This window comes from Microcebus murinus, chromosome 1 (genome assembly GCF_040939455.1).
Source record: "Microcebus murinus isolate Inina chromosome 1, M.murinus_Inina_mat1.0, whole genome shotgun sequence".
Lineage (NCBI taxonomy): Eukaryota > Metazoa > Chordata > Mammalia > Primates > Cheirogaleidae > Microcebus > Microcebus murinus.
In genome coordinates, this window is record NC_134104.1 from 89,737,847 (window position 1) to 89,761,752 (window position 23,906).

The 23,906-nt window shown below is 39.1% G+C and overlaps 1 protein-coding gene and 1 pseudogene across 1 annotated transcript; both read right to left on the minus strand.

Annotated features, from left to right (window-relative positions):
- Positions 1 to 1,568: 1,568 nt before the first annotated feature.
- LOC105855413 (ATP synthase F(1) complex subunit gamma, mitochondrial pseudogene) lies at positions 1,569 to 2,567 on the minus strand (annotated as a pseudogene).
- Positions 2,568 to 11,536: 8,969 nt separating this feature from the next.
- Positions 11,537 to 23,577, minus strand: TMEM212 (transmembrane protein 212). Its single transcript, XM_012736401.2, has 3 exons — positions 23,392 to 23,577; positions 15,421 to 15,480; positions 11,537 to 14,451 (listed from the first exon to the last, which is right to left on the minus strand). The coding sequence occupies exons 1-3, from the start codon at positions 23,548 to 23,550 to the stop codon at positions 14,086 to 14,088; spliced, it is 585 nt and encodes a 194-aa protein (XP_012591855.1). The 5' UTR covers positions 23,551 to 23,577; the 3' UTR covers positions 11,537 to 14,085.
- Between the last annotated feature and the right edge of the window lie 329 nt (positions 23,578 to 23,906).

A 23,906-nucleotide genomic window follows, 5' to 3' on the forward strand; every position in this document is an offset into this window, starting at 1 on the left:
GATATGGAAGCAGCCATAGACAATATGTAAACAAGTGACCATGGCTGTCTTCCAATAAAACTTATTTTGAGGACACTAAAATTTGAGTATGATATGATTTTCATGTCATAAAATTTTGATTTTTTTCCCAACTAATTAAATATACAAGAACTATTTTTAGCTTGCAGGTCATACAAAAACAGGCAGTTGGCCAGTTTGGGCCCATGGGTTGTAGTTTGCCAACCCTGGTCTAGAAAATAATGCCCAGTACATAGTATGTGCTTAGAAAACAGAATTTATTGAAATTATTCCAATAATAATAAACATTAGATCCCATTATTCCCATGAATCTCCTACTAGCTCCCCATCCCACGAAGACAATTGCCATCACTCCCCTGCACCGCCCAGACCTGTGGGAATGGCTGCCACTAAAAAGTAGCACCAAAGGGACCTCTGAGAGTGTTTGACAGCACTTCCCAACTGGTGGTGCCCATACACCTGAGAGACAAAGAAGGTCTTCTACAAAAAAGTTATAGCCTCATTAAAAGCTTTAGGATGTCTATTTCAATTTTCATTTAAATATTAACAATAAAACAATTTGTTTTCTATTTTAAATAGAATTGTTTGAGAGCTTCTGAGGGGAAAGTTGGTTTATCTCTCATTGGACATTGCTTTGTGCTATGACAATTTTAAATTATCATCCATTTTTAATTGTTTACTTCACCAATTTAAACAACAATAATAGTCTTTGAAAAAAGACAGATAGTATAAGGAACACTGATGTTGAAATAAGGAAACACTGATGTTGAAACAAAAAGCATAAAAATGATAGTAATTTTGCCAGTATGCCTTAATATTATCGTCACCAAATCCCTATGTAGTATTCATCTGCTCAACATTCTTATGGAGTACATCAGAATGTAACTCACAGTTCTGTGTCAAAAAAAAAGTAGATTGAAAATTATGCACAGTTTAGTTTTTCATTCATTGTCAGTAAAGTCTAGCAATATCAACAATGTGCTATTTGCAGAGAAGTGCTCGCAAATATTAATTTGATACTTTCTCTCATATCCCTATTTGCTTACTTATACAAATAAATCAAATGTAATAATTCAAAAACCTAAAGTCATACAATAAGTTTGATTGATTTTTGATTGAGCATAACACATAACAATGTAATTCTAGATCTTAGTATACTTTGGCCTCCAAACTAAACACAATATATATAACTATAAAATTTGTCCAAAAATCATCTTTTTTTACACATTCAATCTAATATTAATTAAGTAGAATGGCACTTGTTAAACTGGAAAAGTAAAAATTCCCTTAACTATATTATGAATATTTAAAGATGACATTAAATTTCATAATGCAATCTTTAAAAACAATTTTATGCCTTAATAAAATGATAAAAAAATTTTGAGACTTAAGGGTTTTTAATGAGATCATTTATTATTATGAAAGGGGTTTTAAACCACAGAATCATGGGCAATACTGATCTATTCTACTTTATTTATTTATTTATTTATTTATTTTTCTTATTTTAAGTTGTTTATTGTAAGATAATTTACAAATATCTTGCTGTCTTCAGCAGTGGAGCAACAACTTCTTCTGACAAAATAGCAGTAAGTTAAAAACAAATCAGCTGGCTGAATTTTCCTTCTTTACCTCTTATCTGAGGATGGAACTTGATTTTCATTAATCCAGAGCTGCAGCACCAGAGATAATTTCAATCAACTCTTTCGTGATGACAGCTTGGCGGGTGCGGTTGAATGTCAAAGTCAACTTATCAATCATATCAGAAGCGTTCTTGCTGGCGTTGTCCATGGCTGTCATCCTAGCACTCTGCTCACTGGTGGTAGACTCCTTCAAAGAGTAGTAGATGATGTCAGCCAGATTGTATTCTTGGTAATTGTGCAGCACATCAGAATCAATATCATCGTAGATACTCATAGTCTCAGCACTTGCAATGGTATTAAGAGAGAAGATGGGTTTTTCTTCTGTCTTATAGGAGATGACAGACCTGAAACGATTAAAGATGATAGAGCCTTCATCAAACTCATATCCAGAATTTAGTAACTCAAGGGCAATGACTGACGCATCTCCAAAAGTAGGGGGCTTTCTGCCCACTTCTTTGAATGCCACCAGAAACTGGTCAGAATGAGTCCTATAAAGTATGCCCCTGATTTTTTCACCAATTCCAACAATCATAACTTCTTTCCCGGCTGCTGTGAGCGAAGCCACCTCAGTTTTCATCTGCTTGGCAACTGAGGAATGGATGGCACCACAAAGCCCTCTATCTGAGGACACACCAATGATGAGGTGCTTCTTCTTGTCTTCAGGCACCTTAATATCAGCTTTTTTGTAAAGAGCCAAAGATCCTGTTCCGTACATTCGAGCTGGTTTCAGATCCCTCTCAGCTCGGGCATATTTTGCTGCTGCTACCATTTTCATAGACTTGGTAATTTTCTGGATGTTTTTGATGGACTTCAGTCGCCTGGTAATATCTTTCAAAGTTGCCATATTTCAAACTTGGACCCAACCGCGCTGAAGGTCGCTCAGACAGGCCTCACGGCGCACGCGCCTATTCTACTTTATTTTATACAAGAATAAAGAGGCCCTGAAAGGGGAAGTGGATGGCTCAGTCAGTCAGTTAGAATTGAGCCTAAGCTTCCTGACCAACTAGCAAGGCTTCGTCTTGCGTAACTCTAGGGGGCACTATTCATATCGTGGTGTTGTTTACAAAGACCTTAAGGAGATCAGCGGCCTCCAGAGTTGTGCAATGTAATGACCTTGGCTTTCAGTTATACAATACTGAATCATTGAAAATCCCTGTTGTTAAATCTTGCTTAGACATCCTCCTGAGGTTTTCAAGATATTATTTGCAAGATCTCTTAGTTCTCAATTTCTTTTTTTTAAACTAACGCTCAAATGAGAAAAAGTGACAAGAAGCATTAGTTCATTTAACAGTTAGTGAGATCCTGTTTTTAAAAATCAGGGCTTATTCTGGGGGTGAGGAATCAGAATAGAACGGTCATGGTCTCTGCCCTCAAAAAGTTCAAAATCTGGCCGGGTGCAGCAGTTCACACCTTGATCCTAGCACTCTGGGAAGTGGAAGGATCGCTTGAGGTAAGGAGTTCAAGACCAGCCGGAGCAAGAGTGAGACCCGGTCTGTACCAAAAATATTATAGAAAAAATTAGCCAGACATTGTGGCACACGCTTATAGTCCCAGCTACTTGGGGGACTGAGGCAGGAGGATCGCTGGAGCCCAAAATGTTGGAGGTTGCAGTGAGCTATGATGACCCCACTGCACTGTAGCTGGGGTGACACAGCAAGACACTCTCTCAAAAAAAAAAAAAATTCAAAATCTATCAAGAAGAAATGTTAAGGGTACAACGTTAGGGATCTGCATAGAATGCAATCTAGGCACAATGGAAGATGTGAGCTGCTCTGTCTAGGGCTGGGTGAAAGGAAAAAAGCCCTTTCTTTCAACCAGGGGAGGTAACACTTGATCTGAATTAATTCTTTTTCCTTTTTCTCCCCATTTTTGCCTTCCATCCTTCTTTCTTCCTTTCTCTTCACTTATTGCATGCCCACTGAGAGTCCAGTGCCCCATGAACAGTGACGGTGCCTGGCACATAGAGGTGTTCAAGAGATATCTGCCGACTGAATGAAAAGACAGTCCCACTTTTGAGGCACTCACAGCACTCACAGTCTTAGAGAAGTGCCAGGTGCACTTGGAGGGCACCCATGGGAGCTGGGGCTGTATCCTGAGTGGGAAGGGGAGCCATAGAGCGATTCGAAGCTGGGGAGCAATGAGAGCAAAGTGGAACTTTAAAGAGCTCATTCTAGAATCTGTGGAGGACGGTTCTTAAGACAGACAAGACTGGTGGTAACGATATCTGAGAGAAGATGGAGGGCCAAGCCAGGGTCATCTTGGTACAGAGGAAGGGGGACACAATGGAGAAATATTTATCAGGATTTGGTGGTGAGAGACTCAGGTGTGAAGAGTCCAGGTGATTCCAGGTCTCTGGCTTGTCCTGATTGTCACGAAGGCTAGCAAATGAGCTGGAGATAGAGAAGAAGGAGCAGGTTTTGGGGAGGAGGTGGCCAGCTCCATTATAAACATCCTGAGTATCAGTTGATGTATCTGTGGCACACCCAGGAAAAGTGTCCAGAAAACAGCCAGATGTAGAGCCCATTAGAGCGAGAGAGGGACCCGGACACAGATATGGATGCCAGTCGTGTCACCCCAGGGTGGTAACTGAGGCCACCAGCCTTTACAAGGTGAGCAGAGTAGAAGGAGCCCTCAGAGGAGACGAGGAGGAGAAGCAGTGGAGAACAAAGAGAACTGAAGAGAGGGGTGCATGGAAGTCAACAGGGAAGGGGCTTCATGGAGAAAGTGGCCAATGGTTTTCAAGGCTGCAGAGAGGTCAAAGAAGATGCAGGTGTGAAAGTGTCCATTGGACTTGGCTATCCACAGGTTGTCCATGGATGATCTCTGCCATGGGAGATTCAGTAAAAGAAAAGCAGAGGTAAGTTGTAAATAAAATTGGCCTAGATCAAAACAGTTTTATAGCCCATGCCCTTCAGTGCTAGATTTCTTATGAACTCAAAGCAAGGTGCCATTTGTATCTGATATGTGACCAGGATTAGCTGTAGCGTATTCAAGGAAAGCTTCAGTACCTGGTTAGCTAGAACAGGAGGCTTGATTTGCTCCTTATAATGTCTTTTTATTAACAATGAGATGTGAAACTGAATATTTACCCTAAGTGACAAGAGTGTGACTCACACATTAAATCCAATCACTCTGTCTTGTCTCTCATAGGCCAGAAACGCATTTCTCTAATCCCTGAAGGTCAGTGGGGGGCAGGGATATGTCTTGCTCCTCTTTCTGTCTCTAGCCTTTAGTATGATAATCCAGCACATAATATATGCTCAATAAATATTGAGGAGCAAGTACAAATAATGAATATTGTATTTAGGGCTTTGGGTTCATAATCCTTGACATGTCACAAGAGAAAAGTCATACTCTAGTGAACAGAAGATACTCTTCTTGTGAAAGAGGCACTATTGATAATTATAGTCCATCATCTTATAATTCCATTGCTTTACCTAGCAACTTTTCTTTTCATCTATGATACTAGGTTAGTTATATGATGTACAAGAGGAAAAACATTTAAAAACAATTTTTTTTTTACAAATAACCTCGAGTTATAAGTCCCTTACCTGTTCATTAACACAATGGAAGGTTTTTCTTTATTTTAAAAGATAACCAAAAAGGTAATACTGGTTTCATGACAGATTGAATATTGGATAAAGAAACGCATTGCTTCAAAGTGTTTAAAGTGATCTGGGAATCATATACCATCTTGCATGAGCAATATTCCCAGCGTGTATTACATCTTGAGCTAAAATAGTAATGTGGTGATGTGGTGTATCTCAGTGACACACCCGTGTGGCTTGGGACAGGTAAACAGCCTGGCATTCCATTTTTTTTTTTTTTTTTGAGACAGAGTCTCACTTTTGTTGTCCAGGCTAGAGTGAGTGCCGTGGCGTCAGCCTAGCTCACAGCAACCTCAAACTCCTGGGCTCAAGCGATCCTTCTGCCTCAGCCTCCCGAGTAGCTGGGACTACAGGCATGTGCCACCATGCCCGGCTAATTTTTTTTTTATATATATATCAGTTGGCCAATTAATTTCTTTCTGTTTATAGTAGAGACGGGGTCTCGCTCTTGCTCAGGCTGGTTTTGAACTCCTGACCTTGAGCAATCCGCCCGCCTCGGCCTCCCAAGAGCTAGGATTACAGGCGTGAGCCACAGCGCCCGGCCATTTTTTAAAAATTGTCTTTTTCACTTGCTTCATGTAGTCCTCCTTTCTCAATATTAATCTTCTCAAATGGAATGAAGTTTTATTTCAAAATCACAGACCAAGACAGATCTGGCAAGATCCTTGGAGGCCAGCTGGCCCAAGCCCAGTGGCCTTAGAGATGAGGAAGCACAAGTCCCTGATGACTGCTGTGTGCAGGAGGGCAGGTAAACTGCTGCCTTGTCCACACCTTGTCCTGCTGGCTCCTTGGGCCAGTCTGGCAGGGTGGAGGGGGTGGAGGTGGGAGGAAGTGTCATTGTGTCATTTCTCACCCCCACAACCTCCATTGTTTCACCCTAATTACTTCCTCTGTTTCTTTCCCTTCTTTCCTATTGGGAGTGAGCTCAGACATCTAGTAATAGCCATCAAGTAATTCTCTTCTCTAATCACTAAAATTTAAAGTGTCCAACCAACATTGTTACATGTGAAATGGTATTGCACTCACAGATTAGCGCCATTATAATCACTCAGATACATTCATCACTATAAATGCAGTTTTCTTTGCATTCTTCATGGTTATAGAGAATGGAGGCTTCTGGTTTTTACTTAAGTTTCTGCCCTTTTATAAAACAGAAATTTCTTCTTCTTTTTAAATATATTTCTTATTTGTTTTAAACATATTTAATATCTGCTCAAAATATATTATTTAATAATAACATTTTAGATTAAGATTGAGGAGCAAAGGAAAAAAAACCCACTAGGATATTTTATATTAAAAGATTAAATTGGTTGCATGTCAAGAAGAAAATATGTTGAGGCTCATGATGATTTACAAAGTGAAAAAATAGAAAAAGCAGTTCTCAGGATACTGACCTCTCCCCACTTACTGCTCCCTCTTTGAAAAAATATCAAATTAGTTTTAATACATTGCACTAAACACTTTAGTCACATTTCCTCTCTCAGTCAGTTGCTATCACCCTTGGTGTGGTCCTACTGATTAAATGAAATGCAAATATCCTGGAAAAATAGCTTTCATTTCTAAACTATGAAAGTTAATTTTTGTTTGTGAGAAGCATAAGAAAGATTGTCCAAGAGAAGCAAGACTGTGCAAGGTCACTTGAAGTAGACAGGCATAGGAACTGCTGAGGGGCGATATCACCCAGCGGCCAGGAGCCTGTCCTGCAGGCTTTGCTAGATCTGGGACTGAATTCTTGGTTCTGCATGGCTATTTCAATGTCCTCATCTGTGAAATGAGCAGAATGAGCTTTGGAGTGTTGTGAGGAATAAAAGAGGCAAAATGCCTGACAATAACTGCCCAATAAATAGCACCTACAACTATTCTACTATTACCCAGTTTTATATCACTGTTATTATTTGAGAGAAAAAAGATTATAGAAGTGGTAATGTCCTACACTGTATTTGTCCAGATTCTGATTTTTCTACTGCCCAATTTGAGGCCACATAATAGAATTTGTGAGGAAGAAATAAAGCAGATTCTTACTGTTCTGTGGTGCTGTGGGAGCTCTACTTGGATCTACCCAAGATCATTTCCTTTCCAGAAGCACCAGAAAGATTTTACCAGCCTGAGGCCTCAGACCTTTAGGACAAGAGTCATAGATGAATTCTTTTCAAAGCACATGTATATTGCTAATGATGTAGCATACTTTCCTGGAAGATTTGGAGCTGGCATATTGCTGCTAATTTGTCTTCAGGGAAAGAGAGTCCTTCACCGGCAGATATTCTGCCCCCATATGTTGTTGGATTGCATTTAAAGGTTTACCTAAATCTTTCATCCAAAGCAGACATTTCTCAATTCATTGAAAAAAGCAAAACCATTGTATCATATGACAAGAGGGAAAATATTTTCCTTCCCCCTTTCATTAAAAAAAAACCCCACAAAATACAACAACGAATAATGAAAGGAAAACAGAAGGAGCCATTCCATTCCATGGAGGAGGGGCGGAGTAGCTGCAGGGGACAGCTGCAGTGTGTCTGGTGTCCCAATCCTTTCCTTTCCCATCACTTTATTACTTATTGGACCAAGAATGTAAACAATTCCAGCTATGGTTGTTTTGCGTTTTCGTTTCTCGACTTAAATTCTGTGTTGTGTTTGTTTGCTCCCAGCACCTAGCCCTGGATTTGACAGGATCACTTCAGAGTCCTGCACTGAGCCTCCTGAGCAGGTGGCTCCTATTCCTTTCCCAGCCCCCGCCCCTTCCCTTGAGGCCTTTGACAGTTGGAAGGGCTCACATATGCCTTTGTACATGTCTATCAAAGTCATCAAACCCTTTGTGTCTCTTTCAAGCATTTCTCACTGTAGTTTTGGTTTGGTACCAATTGACCGAACATTCACACACCTTCACTGTCTGACCTTTGGCAAGATGACCTGGATTCTACTAAAACAAGACAGCCCAGGGAGGAAAGAAATAACAGATGTGGTGCTTCCTTAAGGGGGTTCTTGATTCATTTCTAAAAACATGTTTTTGAACTTACAGAAAAAACTCTTACAAGTGAATATCTTCTATTATAATACTCATTGCTACATATGGATCTTAAAAACAAGAATTGACTTTGTGCTACAATTCATTACGATACAGTACAAAAACTACTACTTCCCCAAATCTTCCTTCAAACCATCACTTATTTTTTTTTACACATTTTTATGACTCTTGAATTTTCTAATATGCACTAAATGTACATAAAAGAATGTTAATCTTTAGGGTGAAACTTAAAAATGAAGTTTTTTTTAAAACATTGTCAGTGTTTTGTTTATATAGGAAAAAGCTATGTGAATCAGTATTATACTTTATAATATTTATTATAGGTTTTAATGAAAGTTTTACAATACTGCTTATCATTTTCAGCATGTAGGGAATCTAACAACATAACTGTATGTGGGTTCATTAAATACAGAATCACTATAGAATTCTGTGTCTGGACAAATGATCCACTTTTCCTTTTAAGAGAGTTGTGCATTTTCTGAAGTTTTGACAAATGCTACCCTTATTTCACTGCTGGAAATTGTGGCTAATATAGCTGAGATTTCTACATGGTAGCAAAGGTTTGCTCAGGCTGCATGGGTGCCTCATGAGCAGGGGGCGGTGGTGTATTTATTAATACAGAACATCATGTCCCATTATGTCAGCCACTCATCCTCGCTAATGAAACGTGATCTGCCGCCATTGTGGATTAAGCGGTGTCAAGTCATCCAAAAATGCTTACCAAGGAAATGCTGCTTATTAAATTGATCTAGAGCTCTCACCTAAGTTAGTGCTGCATTTTATGCAGATGGGGAAACTGAGACTGTCCAGAAGTGACACTAAGAGAGTCTTGTGCTAGCAAGAGAACTTTTTAAAAAATAAAGTATAATTCTCAAACTTCATTAGTCATCAGAATTTCTTGGAATGTGTGCTAAAATGCACATTCTGTGCCTCCAACACAGGGTTTCTGACATCGCAGGGCTCAGACGGCACCCAGAGATCTGGTATAATAAGAACCCTGGGTGATTCTGACATCACTGGTCTACTTTGAGAAATGCTTTATAGTAATAGCTGTGTTGGGCCCTATGTCTCACGGAGAAGTCACACACCAAGAAGCTGTGTCCTGAGCAAGATGGGAAAAGCAAAACTCTGAAGCTGGAGAACTTTGCTTTTGAGCCCAGTTCATCTCTGTTTTCAATTCGTTTTCTCTCTCCCCAGGCACTTCAGGTGGCCTCACTGTTGACTCTCCATGGAGCTGACTTACCAAGTTCTGCATATATTTTCTCCCCTCTTTCTCCCTGCCTTCCATCTCACATTAAACCTCGGTATTCTGAGTGTCATGCGTGAGGGGTCATCTGGTGACAGCCAGATGTCTGATGAACTACCCATGTTGAGGGGTCATGACTGCCAGCATTTCAGTGTGGAGTGCTCCTAGGCATACATTCTTTTTAACAAAGAAAGTGTAGGATGTTCACTGCAAGGGAGAAATCTCAAATACTAAACTTCCAGATACCCTAGCGGTACAGTGAGGGAAGAAGTTTTGGCTTGCTTGTCTCAATTCTTGGCAGGCCTCCTTGTAAAATCAACTCTGTTCCTAAGAATGCGCAGGATTTCCTCTGCAGGCTTGTGTAGAAGTTGAAGAGGACAGAATTGACCACAAAAGGCATCAAAAGTGCCAAATTTCTTGTGGCACTTTTTCCACAACTTTGCTAGTGAGGGTGCATAGGATCAACCTGGAAAAAGATTGACTAACATTGCCCAAATTCATTTGACCTTAATATGATACTAATCTGAATCATAAAACCAGCACGAGAGTTTTCAGTGGGAAATATCTTCTTCCAAAGGGAGGATAGGATGTTCAACTCACAAAGGGCCAACATCAGCAACAGCCATAGGACTTTGGATCAGGCCATTTGTGCTCTTTTCTCAGAGACTCTGCTCCAATCCTCCTGGAGGCCAGAGCCAGGCACCTTAAGGAAATGGCAAAGAGGTGGACGTTGCAAGGCTGGTGACAAGGAGGGCCAGGAGGAATCTGGCCTGAGCAGGAGAAACAACTCTGGGTTCTGAGTCTGGCCCTACTGCTCATTAGCTGTGTGACCTTGGGCAAGTTATATAAACTCTTTAGTCTCAGTATTCTATCTGTAAAATAGGAAAGCCCTCTATTATTATCACATCAGTGGTATTGTTATTAGCCCTCCGGGAAAAAATTAGAAAGCTAAACTTGATGTTGGCATGCATCTACTGGGGCAGGAATAGAAATAGTGGGAGAATTTTTTTACGTATTTTCAAGACACAGAGCATCAATACTTTTCTGAATTCATGGGATAGAAGCCAAATTAAGGTATCTGTCTTTAACTAATATTTAAAATATTAAGGACGCTACAATGTCAATTTCTGCAAAAAGCTCTTAGTATCTGTCTCGATTAGTAATTTTTTATTTTATATAATTTAATTAAGCAAAATAAATCAAACCATCAACTTTAATCCAACATTGTAAACTACAAAATAACATTGCAAAGCATTTCTCAAAGTTTAGGTTTACATTCAAGGTTGATTCATCTTAACATGTTTTCCCAGGGGAAAAAAACACTATATTATGACCTCTTAAACTTAGAACGAGATAAAGTGATGCACATTCATTATTCATAAAAAGTTCAATGCTTCTGATCACTTTATTTTTAAAAAATATTTTATTTTTTCCAGCTTCATTGAGGTATAATTGACAAATAATTTAGTATAAGTTTAAGGTGTTTAATATGATGATTTGATATAGATATATAATGTGAAATGTTTACCACAATCAAGTTAGTTAACACATCCATCACCTCATATATTTATTTTTTGTGGTGTTGTGTGGTGAGAACATTTAGGGTCTACTCTCTTAGCAAATTTCAAGTATACAATATAGTATTGTTAGCTATAGTCACCATGTTGAATCAGATCCCCAGAATTTATTTATCTTATTACTGAAACTTTGTGCCTTTTGGCCAATAACTCTCTCCATTTGCCCCATCCCTAAGCCCTTGGCAACAACCATACTACTACTCTCTCTTTCTTTAATTTAGACTTTAAGTTAACTTTTAAGTTAGACTTTTTTAGATTGCACGTAGAAGTGAAATCATGTAATGTTTGTCTTTCTCTGTCTGACTTATTTCACTTAGCATAATGCCCTCAAGTTTCATTCATGTTGTTGCAAATGACATGATTTCCTTTTTTAAGGCTGAGTAATATTTCATTGTGTATATGTATGCACACAGACACACACTACATTTTCTTTATTCATTTATTTGTAGACTGACACTTCAGTTTCCATGTTTTGTCTATTGTGAATAATGCTGCAATGAACATGGGAGTTCAGATATCTTTTTGAGATATGTTTTTGTTTCCTTTGGCTATATATCCAGAAGTAGAATTACTAGATTATATGGTAGTTCTATTTTTAATTTCTTGAGGAACCACCATACTGATTTCAATAATGTCTATGTCAGTATATATATATATATATACATATATATATATATATATTAAATAGGTGTGAAGTGATATTACATTGTGGTTTTGATTTGCATTTCCCTGATGATCAGTAATGTTGAATACCTTTTCATGTACCTGTCGACCATTTGTATGTCTTCTTTGGGAAAATGTCTATTCAGGTCCTTTGCCCATTTTTAAATCAGATTATTTTTTTGCTATTGAGTTGTAAGAGTTCCCTATATATTTTGAATGTTAACCCCTTGTCAGATATGTGATTTGCAAATATTTCCCCCCATTTCACAGGCTGCCTTTTCATTTTATTGATTGTTTTCTTCATGGTGCAGAGGTTTTTAGTTTGATATAGGTGCACTGTTTATTTTTGCTTTGTTGCATGTGCTTTTGGTGTCATATCCAAAATATCATTGTCAAGATAAACGTTAAGGAGTTTTCCACCATGCTTTCTTCTAACAGTTTTACAGCTTTAGGTCTTAAATTGAAGTCTTTAATACATTTTAAGTTAATTTTTATGAGTGATATAGGATTGGGGTCCAAGTCCATTCTTTTGCATGTAGATATCCAGTTTTCCCAACACTATTTATTGAAGAGACTATGTTTTCCTCATTATGTGTTTCTGTCACCCTTATCATATTTTACTTGACCATATATGTGTGGGTTTATTTATTTATTTATTTTTTAGACAGAGTCTCGTTCCGTTGTCCCAGGCTAGAGTATGAGGTGGCATGATCATAGCACACCACAGCCTCAAATTCCCAGGCTCAAGCAGTCCTCCTGCCTCAGACTCCCTAGTAGGTGGGACTATAGGCATGCACCACCACACCAGCTAATTTTTTCTATTTTTAGTAGAGATTGAGTCTCACTCTTTCTCAGGCTGGTCTTGCACTCCTGAGTTTAAGTGGTCCTTCCACCTCGGTCTTCCAGAGTGCTAGGACGATGGGCATGAGCCACTGCGCTGGGCCTATGTGTGGGTTTATTTCTGGGCTTTCTGCTCTGTTCCGTTGATCTATTGTCTGTTTTTATGCCAGTACCATACTATTTTGATTACTATAGCTTTGTAATATAGTTTGAAATCAGGAAATGTAATGTCTCCTGCTTTGTTCTTTCTCAAGATTGCTTTAGCTATTCTTGGATCATTGTGGATCCATACAAACTTTAAGATTGTGTTTTCTATTTCTGTGAAAAAATGTCATTGGAATTGATGGGAAGTATACTGAGTATATACATCACTTTGGATAGTATGGACATTTTACATTTAACAATACTAATTCTTCGCATCTATGAATATGGGATATATTCCTATTTATTTGTGTCTTCAATTTCTTTCAACAATATTTATAGTTTTGAGAATACACATCTTTCACATCCTTGGTTAAGTTTATTTTTAAGTATTTTATTCTTTTCGATGGAATTATAAATGGGTTTGTTTTCTTAGTTTCTTTTTCAGAATGTTATTAGTGTACAGAAATACAACTGATTTTTTAATGTTGATTTTGTATCCTGCAACATTATCTGATTTGTTTATTAGTTCTATCATTTTTTTGTTGTTGGAGTCTTTAGGGTTTTTATATACATGATCATGTCATCTATAAAGAGAGTCAATTTTACACCTTCTTTTCTGATTTGGATGCCTTTTTTCTCTTTTTCCTGCCTAATTGCTCTCACTAGTACTTCAGAGCTATGTTGAATAGAAGTGGTGAGAGGGGGCATGTTTATCTTGTTTCTATGAATAATTTTTAAAATTGAGATAATAATTGGCTGGTGCTACCTACAGCCATCCCTTCAGTTATAACATCATCATATTTACATTCATTCATTCAAAAACAATTACATATTTACATTCAAAACATTACATTACATTACATTGTAATTCAAAACATTACATATTTACATTCATTCATTCAAAAACAATTATTAAGTACCTATCATATACCAGACCTGGGATAGCATGGGCTTACAGGATACAGAGATGAATAACAGAGAGAGATTAAGTATTCACATACAGCAGTCCCCAATCTTCTTGGCACCAGGGACTCGTTTCATGGAAGACAATTTTTCCATGGACAGGGATGGGGTGGGGACAGAGCTCAGGCGGTGATGTGAGTGATGGGGAGCAGGCCCAAAACATAGATGAAGCTTCGTTTGCTTGCCTTATGCTCACCTCCTGCTGTGTGGTCCAAGTTTCATGGAAGACAATTTTTCCACACACAGGGAGAAGAGGACAGGAGTGGAGAGCAGCAGAGCTACGTGGCCCAGTCCCTAACAGGCCAGATATATCCTTGGGGATATATCTGGGAACCACAATATACCAGACCTTCCATTTTAGCATTCAGAATGGAACAAGAACCTGCTCCCCTCTGTTGAAACTTACGTTTATGTGTCCATTCCTGATAAGTCTTGCAGAAAGCTTGACAAACACTGTCAGGGATGTGCAGAGCAGGGCAAAGCTCAGGCACAGGTCGAGGGCTTGAAGTGTCAGGTGGTACTCTTCATAGTGTGGTGGGTCCACACAAATTGATGGGAATTGTGTGTATGGAAATGGAAAGGCAACTGCATAACCAAGGTAATTGGTCCCTGCAGTCCCTGAAAATGAGTAGAAGCAATATGGGCCTAGGAGAGCAGATTCCAAGGCTATTGCAAAATGAAGTGGACATCCCATAATGCTCACAATCACAAAGGTGAAACTAGCTTCCCACTGAAAACAAAGCAGAGACAAATTGTTAACTTTGTGGATGAGACATTTCAAAAGCTATTTTAGCAATATGAAGAAAAAAAGAGATGCCAGGTATTAATCTCTCCTACTGGGAAATACAGGAGAATTGGGTCACAACCCTGTCTTTATGCCCTTGTATTAATTTTCATCTCCAATATACACCATGGGAGAAAAACATACCAACTGGGGCAAAAATGAAATCAATTCAATAAACATTTACTATTTACTTATTTCTTATTATGTGTAGAGAACCAGTCTGGGTAAGGAAAACAAAGATGAGTTAAACAGACTCTCCACTCAAGGACTTTGTTACTCAGGGTGTGGTCTATGGTGCAGTAGCACTGACAGCCCCTGGGAGCCTGGCAGAAATGTAGAATCTCAGGCCTCACTTAGATCTACTGAATCAGAATCAGCACTTTAACCAGATCTCCAGCTGATACACGCATACACTAAAGTTTGGAAGCACAGCCTTAGCCATGGAAATAAAATCTATAAGCAGATAACATAGTCTTTCTGCATCACGGGATTACCTGGTTCTATATTGTTGAAATGCAAGATATCATAGACCTTTTATCTTTTATTAGAGAGAGAGGTAACAGTGAGATTGGAAGGAGACATCTGATTGAGGATTTGAGACTTAAAATTACGTTATTAAAAGCATAGGAGCCTGTAGACCGTTCCTTCAAAATGAAATTCAGGAGCACTAATGCTGACTCTGCCCTCCCCAAATACAATAATAATCATAGGAACTTGTAGAAAATATTTAGAGCAAGAATCAGATAAAAATTATCATTTAAAATATAGTTTATCCTGCAATCCATCATAGTAAGGCATTGATTAAACTTGATTCCATTATAATTGGAAATCATATTTTCTGTGTTCCATCCTGAACTAGTTGTGATTTGACCTTCAAGCCCACTCTGCTGTCTTACTTGACATCTGTATATTTACCAGGTATCTCTGGGTCCACTCTTTGCAAGCCAACAGTAGAAGGATACCAGCCGTGATGGCCTGTGAAAAGAAAATGGAAAAATAACATCCAAGGTGGAAGGTACCTCTGGAAAGCATTCCATCCATCTCACAGTTTGACAATTTTATCATGAATGAGAAGGAGCAGCAAATGGCTAAATGGATTTACAGCTCTGATTTCCTCCTCATCCGTGGAAGAAACTGTGATGATGATGAGGAAAGTAAGCCATTAGTGTCATAAAGACATGATTCATATAAGCTCATTTTTTGATTCTCTGTCATGCCTTTGCCATCACAATCATAACCTATGCTACTGTAAGGTGTCACCATAATGAAAGCTTGGCTTTATAACCCTTGCCATATGTTTTGTTTTGATTAATTGTCTATTGTTCATCTTTCTCACAAATTGCTAAAATTGCAGATGGGAGGAACCGGAATGGAAACTTGTCACAAAACCTTCTAGCAGTGGCATTATCTTTTGCTAGTTGCTTTCTTTGAGATTCTGTAGCCTCAGCTTGCTGGTGGGATACAGATATATGATCCTGGTTTCTCAAGTAACAAAGGTTATCATTAGAAGGTATGCATGATGTGGCATTAGTGTTCTGGGTGGAGTCCTGTCCAGCCCCACCAAAAGGCATTTTCTTTATAGTCTCTGTTGAAGGAAAAAGGTCCAAAGTGCCGAATGAAAACAGTTAAACAAAGGAGGGAATGGTGTCATGAGAATTGAGCAATAGATAATGAAAGAAAAAAAAATCTTTGGTTCTTTGATTCAGCACCAGGGCTCATGAAGTAGACCTCTGTGGTCAGTGAGGCTGGAAATCGCTTATTTCTAATCCATATAACTCATTTGTTCTTGGTTAAGAACTGTTTTGAGGTTGAGGGAAAATCAGGAAGAGATGTGCCTAAAATAAGATATAGAATGTAGACAGGTCTAAAAATAGTACATTTTAGGTTTCAGACAGAGAGGTAAACATGACTATATGTACATAATCAACAAACGTAAGGGGAAAAATCAGCGTTTTTACCAATATGGTTTCGTGGTAAGTTGCTTTTGTAGCTCTGGGTCTGGCATAGTTATTGTTTTGAGACTTAGCTTTTCATTTTCCTGGCATATTTTATTTTGAATGTTGGATTTAGAGAATTTGACAGAGAGGAAAATACGCATACACACTCACACACACATGCACACACAAACTTCTCATGTTAGCCGAGCCTAAAATTTCAGACTTGGCATGACCATACCATAAAACTCCCATGGATAAAAACAGAACCATCTGTTGTCAAAAGAGGTTCCTGGCTTGATTTTGCAAGAGGAAAGTTTCCAAGGGACCCTATGGGGGTTGAGCCAGCACAAATAGTACAACAAAACAGGAGAATTATTAAAGAGCAACTGCAACACTGATGCTGTGGGGTAAGCCTGGGGCTGTTCTATGCTTTCAGGGGTGTGGCCCTCAATTGACACATCACTCCTCTGAGAGAACCACTGAAGCAAGACAAAAGCAAAGAAGACACACTCACACCTCTTTGCTGGTTTAACTCTGAGCAGATAGCTGACATTATCAGATGCTTCGATTCCAGGTTTCCTTAACTACTTTGGCACGATCTGTTTCTTTCCTTTCAAAAGTTGAAAAATGCTGCAGAATTTCAGTTGCCTGTTATTTCTGTTGTAGCTGCCAGCTTGAATTTTGCTTTGTTTACACAAAACTTTGAAAAAGATCTTTCATGGAGTAGGCTGAGCATGAATGCCATTCAGTAACTTGCTAAATCCACCCTGTAAATCACAGCTCCAGAGCCGAGCACGCCGTCTTTCCTGGTGACCCCCCACGTCCAGGCATGGGAGGCAGAGTGAGGGATATTTTCCTCCAAGAGGCATAGCCTTCCTCCTTTCTTGGGTCCATTTCTTTTTATAAATTTTATTTTTAGATAGAGAGGAGAAAATAATTTTACAAAAAGAGATTTAACTGTAGGAAAGACAAATCAAGAGGGGAGAGGAGATGCGTGTGTGTGTGTGGGGGGGTATCTGAGAGATGAACAGGGCAGCCAAGTTGTGAGAAAGGGCAGGTGCATCTGGCAGTGGATGGGCAAGGGGGAGATGGCTTGATCCTGCTCTCTTCTCCTGCAGCTCTTCTTGACATGCCATTGGCTTGTTTGCCAGGCACGTCCAGGGGCATTAGTTGGGTTTTACAACAATTGCTGCAAATACTTTGAGTGCATAGTAACTGAAAGCCCTCCCACTAAATCTTTAAATTGCCTGAGTAAAGGATGCAGTTCCCAGAAGCAGATGAATTGAAGGAAGCAGGGAGCAGTCACAACAGAAATAGAAACTTTTAAAGGCATCATATTAATATGGGATAATTTATTCACTTACAAGCATCTGTTATAAGTCTACTACAAATAAGGGACGTGCTAGGCACTGTGCAGATAAAATAACATTAGCTGTTAACATTTATTGAGTGCTTAATATATGCCAGGCACCGTGCTAAACACTTTACATGTGTTAACTCAGTTAATCTTCACAGTGACCCTATCATGTAAATATTCTCCTAGTTTTTAAATGAGGCATAGCTAAATAAGATAAGCAACATCACCGGATAATAATTGCACAAATAATGTTCCCATTCTCATCGGAATTTATGGTACAGGTGTGAAAATAACGCACATATAAGAATAGCTACAAAATTAGGCAAGAAGAACAAGTACTTTCTACAGGAGGAAAGCTCAGTGGTAAGATGCCACTGCCCGGGGCAATGTGGGTGATGAGGCATCATGGGGAAATTGGGTCTGCAGTGGGTTTGGAGGATGGGTGTGATTTCAGTGGGAGGTGACAGGGCGAGGCAGTCCAGGCTGTGGGAGCAAAGGTGGGAAAGGGGCCATCTTGGGGAACAGTGAGTGAGGAACCCAGACCGAAGGGAGAAGGGTAGAAAGTCAAGGTTGAAAACCCTGTGACACCAGGGTGAAGAGGCCCTCACAACTCAAGTGAGCATGTCTGGACTTGGGGACAATGAAACAACACTAAAATTTTCAAAGAAGCAGCTAGCCTGACTACCGAAGAGGTTTAGAGAGATGATGAGTCAGTTGTCAAGTGCACGCTGGATTGGAATAGAGTGACGCCTAGAAGTCTCTGTAGGACCCTGGTATTGAGACATTTTAAAAAAAATTTATCTACAGTAAGTAGTACATTTCACATCATGGTCTAGTTATGAATATTTTTATGTCTAATCAAAGCAATACTTAACCCTTCTTGTGTTAAGGGTTCTTGACGCACTCTAATATTCTCTATTCTATTCTATTTGGTTATTGTAAATGCTGCTAGCTACCTAATAGATTGATTTTATAATCCATTAATGGATAAATTCCCAAAGTTTGGCTATCCAAGTTACCTAGGCATGAAATCTGAGCAAGAGGTGAAAGTGGTGACGGATGGGTGTGTGTACAGTGAGAAGGAATGCATAGGAATATGTCTCGTAGGAGAAATTAAAGTTACATGGCAATGGATTAGAGAGGGACTGGAGTGGGGTTGATTTGGGCATTGCTGCCCACAGTGCAGTCCTAGGATCAGCAGCCTGGTGTCTTCTGGGAGCTTGTTAAACATGCAGACTCCTAGGCCTCACCCCGACCGCCTCCACTAGAACCTGCATTTCAACAAGATCCCTCAGTGACTTGCACGCACACTGCAGTTTGAGAAGGGCTAGCTCAGAGCGAAGGACTGAGTCAAAAGTCACTCCAGGATTTGAAATTGAGTTCCTATGACAAGGACAGGGAAGTTGGAGAAGAAAGAATAGGTTTTGGTGACAAGATGGTTAATTTGTTTGCAGACAAGCTGATCTTGAAACTTAGGAAATCTAAGTGGAAAATTGATCATTGACCAAGATTCTTTGCTTGACCAAACTTTAGTTAGGTTCCTGAATCTTCTCCTAAGTCCATCTGTGCACTTCTTATAAAATCCAGTTTTAGCAAGAACCCTACTAAAACAGTTTAGCAAGAATACCCCACCTTGAATATCGATCACCTTCAATATTCACATAATTCCTTATCTGCCACCATCCCCCAGGTGGTGTCTAATCACTCTGGCCTGTCTTTAGCAAGAATAGCGTTAGATAGGTTTAGCTAGAATCCCCCTGACCCCTGATGTTTCCTCTTAGTAATTTTCCTTCCACTGACCCCCACCTTGCTCATTAGCTATAAACTCTCCCTTGCCCACACTGTATTTGGACTTGAACTCAGTTTTACACTGAGATCTCTTTTCTCCCAATTACAATATCTGTTTTTATTGCTTAAAAACCTGTCTAGCTCTGGTTTTTCTTTAACACCACAGGCACTTGGAAGTCACATGACTGTTGAAGCTGCAAGATTCTTGAGCGATCATGTAATCAAGACCCTTCTCTAACAGGTGAGGAAAATGGGGCCTGTGGCTCTGCCTGGCCCTGACCTGTCTCCCACATTCCTGCATTTAAGCTGGGTTCTGGGTACAGTGCTGCTGCTTGCCATTGGCCGAATGTCTAGACTCTCCAAGTCTCAGGTCTGGTGTATAAAGTCACTCTACTTCAGCCTCTTCATCAGAGCTTGATCTACAAGCTTTGTCTTCCAGGATTAATAGAGCTCAGTTCTCAAGGTATTACAATCTCCTCACTGCATACTTTATTGCAGCTGATGTCTTTTAATAACAGAACTCTGAAATTCTAGGAAAACTGCTTGTCATGTGGTTGTCAAAACCAGGCTAGGAAAGTCCGAGAACCAATATTTATAAAGTACTTAGAAAGCCTGAAATGAAAGGCATTGAACAAATTACAAAAATCTCTCTCTTACAAGTCTTCAAAGAAATATGGAGTCATCTTCAAAAGGAAATGTCAATATGATTGAAAGGTACAAATTATCTTTTCACTGGAGGAAGACATACTTTGGAGGCATGTTAAGAGGTGATTGGCAAGGGAGATCATGGCAGGAGTCAGAGACCTTTTAAAGTTGACCCTGATCAGACAGAACTGTGGTTCAGTAGCAAACTCAGTAGGAAAAAAATGATGTTGTTCTAAATTCAGACATTATTTAAAGAGTGAGCATTCTTATTACTTTCCTTCTCATGAGAATTTTTTCCTGCTTTAGTATAAATACCAGCTTGACCTTTAGTCCTTGCAATTTAATCAGAGTTCGACTGTATAAGAAATTCTGCAAATCTATAATGGAGAGCATGAGTTCATTCACTCATTTAACAATATTTATTGAACAACATGTACTGAATATCTAGCATGTGACTCCCTCTATTCTAAGTTATAAATATACAGCAGTAAACAATATAGAAAAAAGTCCCTGCTCTTGCACAAAATACATTTGGTTGGGTAGAGGAAAAGAAACACACAATAAGTAAATTACATAGTATCTTGTATAGTGATAAAGGGTATGGGAAAAAAATGGAGCAGGGTGTGAGATTGGGAATACCATTTAGGGGAATGGGGGCTGCAATTTTAAATAGGGCAGTAAGGGCAGACCTCAGTAAGAAAGTGACATTTGATCAAGAATCGAAAGAGATTTAAAAAGTGAGCCAAGTTCAGGAAGAGGCTTTAGGCAGAGAGGAGGCAGTAAAAAGGCCCTGAGGTAGAAACACACCATGGCATGTTTGCAAACAGCAAGGAGCCAACGTAATGGAAGAGAAAAGATATAAGAGAAGTGTGGTAGGAGATAAAGTCCAAGAGCCAATGCGATGTGGAATTCAGCAGTTCATCAGGGAATAGGATAGAAGAGTGAGACGGGTGGCAAGAGATTAAGGACAAAGGGTTTGAACACAGAGTAGAGCACAAATGAAAGGCATGGTATTAACTAGCATTTGAGTAGAGCTTTAAAATTGGCAAAGCTCTTTATCATACAGTCTTTGTTTAAATTGTGTTCATTCCCACTGAGAATCTCTTTTTGTCTGTAAAACTCCCCATTTTACAGATAAAGGCGATGAGGGACTGGCTGATGGAGGGTCCTGCTTTTGGCCACGCACCAAGAATATCAAAGTCAGGACTTGAACCCAGGTCTATCTCCTTAAGTCCTTTATCTCTGACTGCACTTCCCCATGCTGCCAGCTCTGAAATCAAATAGTCACCAACTAGCTATATGCTGAGGTCACATCATATCATTTCTCTGGGCCTAATTAGCAAAATAGATGTTTGACCTAGAACTAGCCTATATTCTACAATCTGTAATCTTAATTGAAATCACCAATATTTGTTGAATGCCTTATGATAGACTCTGTAGGGGAAGGCAAAAAGCTATGAGAAAAGGGCACAGGATTGGACTATAATCCTGATTTTGTGAAACTTTTGTTATATGTATATATAGAAGTTTGGAAACTGCTCGAATATATGTAACTTCCATTTCTGCATTCTAGTAAAAGTCTAATAAATATTTCTTTGAATGAATGTACGGTTTCAGATAGATTATGGAGGAAAGGGGAGGGGAAGGTCAAGACTAGTGTGGTAAATACAAAGGAATGTAGTGAAAAAGAAAAAATGAGAAGGATAAGTAAGCATCACACAATGGTTGCCCTGCTCAGTGCAACCCTCCCACCACCCTGTTTCTCCTATCTTCACACCATTTTTAAATGCTACTAGAATGAGCTTTTTTAAGATCAGGATCTTGTTTTATCCTCCATTGTAACTCAATACATAGTAGCCTATTAAAAATATTTATCTAATAGATTAAAAATTATATTTCCTGGGGTCTTGATTTTAGGTAGTATCCTAGTTAAAGTTTTAATTATTTAAAGGTTTTAGGCCAGGCTTGGTGACTCACATCTGTAATTCTAGCACTTTGGGAGGCTGAGCCAGGAGGATTGCTTGAGGCCAGGAGTTTGAGACCAGCCTGAGCAACATAGTGAGACCCTGTCTCTACAAAATAATTTTTTACAAAATGAGCTGGGCGTGGAAGCACATACTTGAGGTCCTAGCTACTCAAGAGATTGAGGCAGGAGGACTGCTTGGGCCCAGGACTTCAAGAATGCCGTGAGTTATGATCACACCACTGTACTCCAGCCTAGGGTGACAGAGTAAGACCCCCTGTCTCAAAAAAAAAAAAAAAAAAAAAAAGATTTAAGATGTTATCCTACTCAAGAGTGGCTACATTTTAATAGAAAATTCCTTAAGATCAAAAAGCTCCAAGATCCAATTTTCTAGTATCCAGTGGTGAGTGTCACACATCACAGGAAACAAAGGGAGAAGAATTCATTGAGAAGGTGGGCCTTCATAGCTTCTCTTAAATCATGCCGCCATGGAAGCCACTTACTCCCAAGGCCAGATGTTCTCATTTCTTTGGCCTGGGGAGCTGTGGTACCAGGCCAGTCATGTATCTGTGTGATCATTCAAGGAGCATACATTGAGCACCTACTTGGTGTCAGACACTATACTTGGCACTCATACGCTTTCCTAGTGCATTGTGAAGTCAGTGAAGTCCATTGTCCCACTTCTTGTATTGTTTTTAGTTCAAACAGATCCATGCAAAGGAAAAAATAGAATAAACAAAGATTTTGGACTTGCAAATTTTGGGGTCAAGTAGACACATCATAGTGTTTCTAAGGAAAGCATTAGTTTAAAAGTTGTTCTACTTTATTCTACAACTTATGTTGTGTTTCATGGTTTATTTTTTTCTAAATTCAAAATTAAGATTTCAAAAAATGATTCTAGTTTCTCAGAATATCAAGGGGAGAGGATTAAAATAAACTAACTTTTTAAGAATTTCTTGAGCAATATTTCATTATACTGCGCTGATATACGTGCATACATGATAAAACAGTATTTAAAAATTTCCATACTTGAAATGCAACAAATAAAAATCAATTTTCTAAGGTGAATTCTCACTTTCTGTATAATTGTGACTTCATAATATTAGAAAATTTAAAAAAGGACATGTTATTCTATTTCCCCTTTCCCTTATACCATCCTTTATTTTCTCAATATATTTAACAGAATATTTTCCTACCAAAGCTCCATTCCAGATGGGACAAGCAATCCAAACACTCCATCCTGTGAACCAAAGCTTGGAAGAGAAGACGGGGAAGAAAGCAATGACTCCGGAACATACACTGAGACTCCCCAGAGTGGCGAGAACCCAGCCAGCAGCCTGGTATAGGCCCTTCATTTCCCTCTGTGACTTGAGTCCTTGGTCTCAACGGATGTTTTGTTACCAAAACATGAGAGTATGACTGGCCTCGATAAACAGAAGTTTCTTAGAGACAGTAGCCATGACACATGTTAACCGTTGATCTAACTGGAAACAAGATTCTATTTGTTTCACCAAAGGTTGAATGTAATGAAATAATCCTTGACATAAATTTGACATAACAAATTCTAATACTAGTTTGTTTCAGAGAGAGAAAGAGAAGGAAAAATCATTCCTTGTTTCAGAGATTCTGCCTTGATTCCCTTCATTCTGCCCTGTCCTGGAGTGACCATTTCCTGGATTAATGGGGGTCAAAGTTTGCTGACTAAGCTAAT

Bases quoted from the DNA above. Each gene is read 5' to 3' on its own strand.
- TMEM212 (XM_012736401.2), bottom strand. From the start codon at position 23,550: ATGAAGGGCCTATACCAGGCTGCTGGCTGGGTTCTCGCCACTCTGGGG. The intron at 15,481-23,391 runs GTAGGAAAATAT...TTCTTTTCACAG, and splicing joins CCATCTGGAATGGAGCTTTG to GCCATCACGGCTGGTATCCT. The intron at 14,452-15,420 runs GTAAATATACAG...CTTTGTTTTCAG, and splicing joins AGTGGACCCAGAGATACCTG to TGGGAAGCTAGTTTCACCTT.